General features: G+C 60.4%; 1 protein-coding gene across 2 annotated transcripts; it reads left to right on the top strand.

The window, feature by feature from the left end:
• The first annotated feature begins 472 nt into the window (after window positions 1–472).
• On the top strand, window positions 473–3068 carry CEBPA (CCAAT enhancer binding protein alpha). 2 transcript variants are annotated; one of them, XR_013959177.1, is made up of 2 exons: window positions 473–1831; window positions 2703–3068. XR_013959177.1 is itself a non-coding variant. In XM_080644178.1 (1 exon), the coding sequence occupies exon 1, from the start codon at window positions 593–595 to the stop codon at window positions 1652–1654; it is 1062 nt and encodes a 353-aa protein (XP_080500304.1). In that variant the 5' UTR covers window positions 473–592; the 3' UTR covers window positions 1655–1991. The 2 variants fall into 2 exon arrangements, 1 of the variants encoding a protein (XP_080500304.1); XM_080644178.1 differs by lacking the exon at window positions 2703–3068 and having other exon boundaries at window positions 473–1991.
• Window positions 3069–5821: the final 2753 nt, after the last annotated feature.

Genomic DNA, 5821 nt, shown 5'->3' with positions numbered 1-5821 from the left:
GCTCCTTCTCCACGTCGCCGCCTTCCAGAAACCCCGATCCCGGACAAGACTGGTTCTAGCTTTTAAAGTCAGCCAGCGCCACAGTAGCTCGGAGGCCAAGACGTGCACTCCACCAACCCCCTGCGCGGCGGCTGGGTGCTGCTGGAATCCCGGCCTTTAGCTGGAAGTGGGTGTCTTGGGGAGGCTAGAGAAGGGGGGCCCGCCACCGACCACGTGTGCGTGGGGGCGACAATTCGGCCAAGGGTGAGGCACCGCGTGTGGGTCACGGTTCTGCTCGCGGCTCAGGGGCCAGAGGGCGTTGCGTCGCGACCTCTCCCGCCGGGGCGCAGCACTCCAGCCCCACTTACCGTCTTCTCCTGAAGGCAGGCCCTAAGACCCAGGAGGCGCCACTCGTCGTCGCCGATAGTCGGACACTAGAGGGCGACAGCTGCCCCGCTATAAATGCGGGACCCGCGCGGGCCTGGCCATTCGCGACCCGGAGCTGCGCGGGCGCAAGCAAGTAGGGGCTCCCGGTGGGCTGCGGCAGCATTGGTGCCCCGCGCCGCCTGGAGGCCGCCGAGGCTCGCCATGCCGGGAGGACTCTAGCTACCCCATGGAGTCAGCCGACTTCTACGAGGCGGAGCCGCGGACCCCGATGAGCAGCCACCTTCAGAGCCCCCAGCACGCGCCCAGCAGCGCCGCCTTCGGCTTTCTCCGGGGCGCGGGCCCCGCGCAGCCCCCCGCCCCACCTGCCGCCCAGGAGCCGCTGGGCGGCATCTGCGAACACGAGACGTCCATCGACATCAGCGCCTACATCGACCCGGCCGCCTTCAACGACGAGTTCCTGGCCGACCTGTTCCAGCACAGCCGGCAGCAGGAGAAGGCCAAGGCGGCCGCGGCCCCGGTGGGAGGCGGCGGTAGCGACTTTGACTACCCGGGCGCCCTGGTGGGACCCGGAGGCGCTGTTATGCCCGGGGGGACGCACGGCCCCCCTCCCAGCTACGGCTGCTCGGCCGCCGGCTATCTGGACGGCAGGCTGGAGCCCCTGTACGAGCGCGTCGGGGCGCCAGCACTGCGGCCGCTAGTGATCAAGCAGGAGCCGCGCGAGGAGGACGAGGCGAAGCAGCTGGCACTGGCCGGCCTCTTCCCCTACCAACCGCCGCCACCGCCACCACCGCACCCGCACCCGCCCCCCGCGCCCCTGGCTGCCCCGCACCTGCAGTTCCAGATCGCGCACTGCGGCCAGACCACCATGCACCTGCAGCCCGGCCACCCCACGCCGCCGCCCACGCCCGTGCCCAGCCCGCACCCAGCGCCCGCGCTCGGCGCCGCTGGCCTGCCGGGCCCCGGCGGCGCGCTCAAGGGGCTAGCCGCTGCGCACCCAGATCTCCGCGCGGGCGGCGGCGGCGCGGGCAAAGCCAAGAAGTCGGTGGACAAGAACAGCAACGAGTACCGGGTGCGGCGGGAGCGCAACAACATCGCGGTGCGCAAGAGCCGGGACAAGGCCAAGCAGCGCAACGTGGAGACGCAGCAGAAGGTGCTGGAGCTGACCAGTGACAATGACCGCCTGCGCAAGCGGGTGGAACAACTGAGCCGCGAACTCGACACTCTACGGGGCATCTTCCGCCAGCTGCCCGAGAGCTCCCTGGTCAAGGCCATGGGCAACTGCGCGTGAGGCGCGCCACGGCGGGACAGCCCTGGGCCGACCCCCGGCTGGGACCCAGGGAGTATTTTCGGGTCTCCGGGATCTCAAGACTGCCCAAGCCGCGCATGCCAGGACTAGGAGATTCCGATGCCGCCTGAAAGCCTGGACTGTCGCGCGTGCCCCTTGCCTTCTTCTGCTCGGGACACGGTGCGTCTAAGATAAAGGGTCAGGCAGTAGTTTCTCCCTGTAAGAGAGAATTGCCCGGGGCCAAGCCGGGAGCCTGGCAACTCTAGTATTAAGGAATAACCTTGTGCCTTGGAAATGCAAACTCACTGCTCTGATTCCTACCAAGTAGGGGGAGCGAATATGTGCCTTGTCATTTTATTTTGAGGGTTCCTGCCTTGGTCCCAAGGCTGCAAGGCTGCAGCAGGCCCCCATGAGAGAGGAGGGGTGCAGGCTTCCGGCTGGAGGAAGGTTCAGGGAGCAGAGATCCTATAAGCCAGTCCCAGCTGCTCCTCAGATCCTTGTCCTTGGAGCGGAGGAAACAGGGATCTGGGCTTTGTGAACCTAAGACTGTTCCCCTAGTTCTACATGAAGGTGGAGGGTCCCTAGTTCCTTGTCTCTAACCTCCCAGCCTACAACAGACTGGGCTTCCAGGGCAGAACTCCCTGAATGGGAGTCACCATGTGACCAGTGGGAGACCTCACCCCCAGTCAGACCAGAAAGCTAGGTGTGGATTGGCTATAAGGACATATGTACATGGGAGTGGTGGCCTGGTGGAAGAAGGGAGCCTACAGGTCTGGTCTGGGGGTTGGGAGAGGGGTGAAGGGACTCTGGGACCATCAACCATGTCTGTACTGTATGTTGCCAGCATTGCCATACAAACATGAACACAGTCAGCACATCCCAGAGGGACCCAAGTTATGAGAAGCTTTCCAAATATTTTGCTTTATCAGCCGATATCAACATTTGTATCTGGCCTCTCTGTGTCCCAGTGGTGCCTTGTGCAATGTGAATGTGCATGTCTATGCTAAACCACCATTTTCTTTGGTTTTTGTTTTGTTTTGGTTTTGCTCAGATACTTGCCAAAATGAGACTCTTCGTCAGCAGCTGCAGGGAGGGTCTGCGGCTCTCTTTCCTTTTGGCTTTGGGATTGCTTTTGCTCCCGGAGGAACCAAAGAGGCAAGATGGGCTTCCCCTTTCCCCTCAGCTTGCCCTGGGGGGTGGCTGTGGACCTTGGTCCCCTCTGGCCCCAAGCTGCCCACAGGCTTGTCCCCCACAGAGGCCTGGCTCCGGGTCTGGAAGGGAGGCGGCCTCCAGCCAGCACACAGATCGCGGGCTTGGGAGCAGAGGAGGACAGCTGGGTTCTCTTCTTCTGAGGAGAACGTAGAGTTTCATGCTAGATGTTTTATGTGTTATATCTATAATATAAACATATCAAAGTAAATGTTGGTGTTTTTTTAAAACCAGAAAGCTCCTTCCACGGTTTTCTGTGGGCCAGGTCACATTTGTAAATAATCACAGCATATGTTCTGGCTGAGATCCTGACTTCCATTCACTCTGTACCCATCCTGAGCCCCTCTGTACATTAAAGGGGTGACTTCTCCCAACCAAGGCAAATAACGACAGAAAGAGGACAAGGCTCCAAGCTAAGCATGCCAAAGCCTGAAGAGCATCTCCTAGTTGGAGACTGTTTTGGGGGGCAGGAGGCTCGTGGGACCTTGGTGTGGCTTCTCATGGCGCTTTGGAAGAAGAGAGATTCCGAGAGGGAGCCCCCTGCCTGAAGTTGCCACAGCCTCTTTGGGACTGGGGCAGGCCTTGTGCAGCAGCTTCAGGCTCCAGGGGCCCTTAGGCCACACTCACTTCTAAACACGCACAGCTCCAGCTCTGGAGCAGCCTCGCCCACACCTGCCTTTGCCACAGCAGGACCCTGGGTGGGCAGGGAGAGGCCTCAAGCTGTAAGACACCCCCGCCCCCTTGCTCTGGGCCATGTGGCTGCAGCCTACTCCAGCAGGGCCCTGAAAGGCAGCCCTAAGACTGACTGCCCCTCCACCAGCGTTCCACACCTTCCCTGCCCAGCCCACCCAGAAAGCAGGCCCACAGCAGGCCTGCAGGTGGGTGTCTGGCCCTTCCCCACGCACCACCCAGCAAGGACCCATGCTGCCCACTGTGTCCACCCTGCATCAAGCCCCCAACCTGGACAACTGCTCCAGGAGGACAGGCACCCCGGCACCCTCTTAGCAGCAGTGATAGCCAGCCAAGGGAGGGTGCACCTCCATGCCTGAAAGAGCAAGGCCTGAGAGGAAGTACCCCAGGAGGCTAGCAGGCTTTCAGAGTTGACTCTTTCTGAGGGCAAAAGGCAAAACACTTTTTACCTTCTGTTTCCCACCCTCCCCCGGAGTGTTCACTTGAGCAGCTGATAGTATATGCCACTGTGGGCTGCGACCGTTTCAAGAAATTACACATTCTTCTTAAACTCCGGGAGCTGTAGGTGTACCTGACTGTGGCTAATGGAGGTGACCTACCCCCTTTCCACTCCCGCTTTCTGTCTTGTGTCTTGCCGCCTCCTCACCCATGGCCGCCCTTGGCAGAGGAAAGGCCATGAGCCCATTGAGGAGGCGGTGGCCTGCCCTGCTGCCTGGGAACCAAGGAGGCAGAGCCCCACCGCCTGCCTAGAGGCCTGGGGCAGGCCACAGCTTGCTAGGCCCCAGCAAACCCTCTCTGAGTTCAGTGCTAATTCCAGTTTTTCTTGTTTGAGGGGGCCAAGCCTTGGCTTCCCCCTTTGCCCCCAGAACAGATCCCAGAATGAGTGGGGGAAGGGCACTCCTCCTACCCTCACTCCTCCCTGTCCCCTCCCACAGTCCCATCTCCAGGGATTTCCTCTTTCAAAGCTGTCAGCTCATAAAAGGGCACCCTTCCTACTGCAGATCCTTAGGTCCAGGGCAGGCTTTGTTGGGGGCACGATGATCCAACCACAGCCAGCCCCAGGAAAGGAATGGGGTTGGGGGCCCCTGTGTGGCCCCCAATTGATAGAACAGCCTGTGGGGGACTGGGGGCAGCATGGGGGGAACCCATGCTCTGTGCCCAGCCAGAGAGGCCCTTGAGGAGAGCCACTCTTCAGCATCCACTGCTTCCTACAACATCCCCCCCTCCCCCCCCACCCCCACACACACAGCACACACAGTTCCCCTCCTGACTTCAGCCTCATGAAGAACTACTCCCAAGAGTCTGGCACCAAACACACCCCAAGTATTTATTGGATGCCAACTGTATACCAGGGCTTGTGCCTAGGACAAGGCACTCAGCTGAGAACAAGCAGACTGGGCTCCTACTCTTGAGGATCTCATAGCCTTGTGACATCCAGATGTGCTTTAAGGGTGATAAGTGTAATAAAGTGTGGGGGGGGGGTGCCTCAATGTGTGACTAGAAGCACCAGGTAAGGCTTCCTGGAGGTAGCAGCCTTAACCCAATGCAGCCATGGGCCCAGTGCCTCTGCCTTGCACTCTCCCATGAGAGTTAGCAGGGACCTCACCCCCTCGGTGGGCCACCAGAGCTTGGTGTCCACTGAGAGCACTGTCCCGGGGAGCCAGCCTCCAGGGAAGGAGCAAGGGCGGAAGGAAGAAAGGGAGGCGCTCCTCTGCTGCCAGGTGCCTCCTGATGGTTTAGGTTGTCACGAATGTTACCCTTATCTCTTGGATCTCCTGGGAATCTGTGAACATGGCATTGGGCCCTGACACCTGTGATGAGCCATTGGGACTGGTGAGGAGTATCTGCCCCTCCCAGGTCTCCCGCCCCCTCCTTCCCAGGCAGAAACCTGCCAGGCCTCCTCCACTGATTTCATGGGAGGGGATGGGGCAGTGGGGAGAGGAAGAGGGAGGCCACGCCTGGTGCAGGCCAAGAGGGGGCAGAAACCCCAACCTTGCTCAGCCAGAGGCCTCTGTCCAGGCACCCACAGGCCTCCTGCAGACATGAGCAAGGTCTGGAGAGGGGATATCCCATCTGGTTCTTTCCTATGCTGATGGGTAGGGGTAGGCCTTTTCCTTATTTTCTATTTAAATTAAACTAAACCACTAGGACCTTTGAAAGATTTTCCTTGTCTCTGTAAAAGACTTGTACTATCTGCCATCTCTCACCCGCCCCCCTTCTTCCCTCCTCCATACCCCTCTCCATGGATGGAGCATTTGACGTCAGCAGAGA

Source organism: Plecotus auritus (genome assembly GCF_963455305.1).
Source record: "Plecotus auritus genome assembly, chromosome: 10".
Classification (NCBI taxonomy): domain Eukaryota; kingdom Metazoa; phylum Chordata; class Mammalia; order Chiroptera; family Vespertilionidae; genus Plecotus; species Plecotus auritus.
The sequence above is the reverse complement of the archived record's forward strand: the minus strand, read 5'-3'. Positions and strand labels throughout refer to the sequence as shown.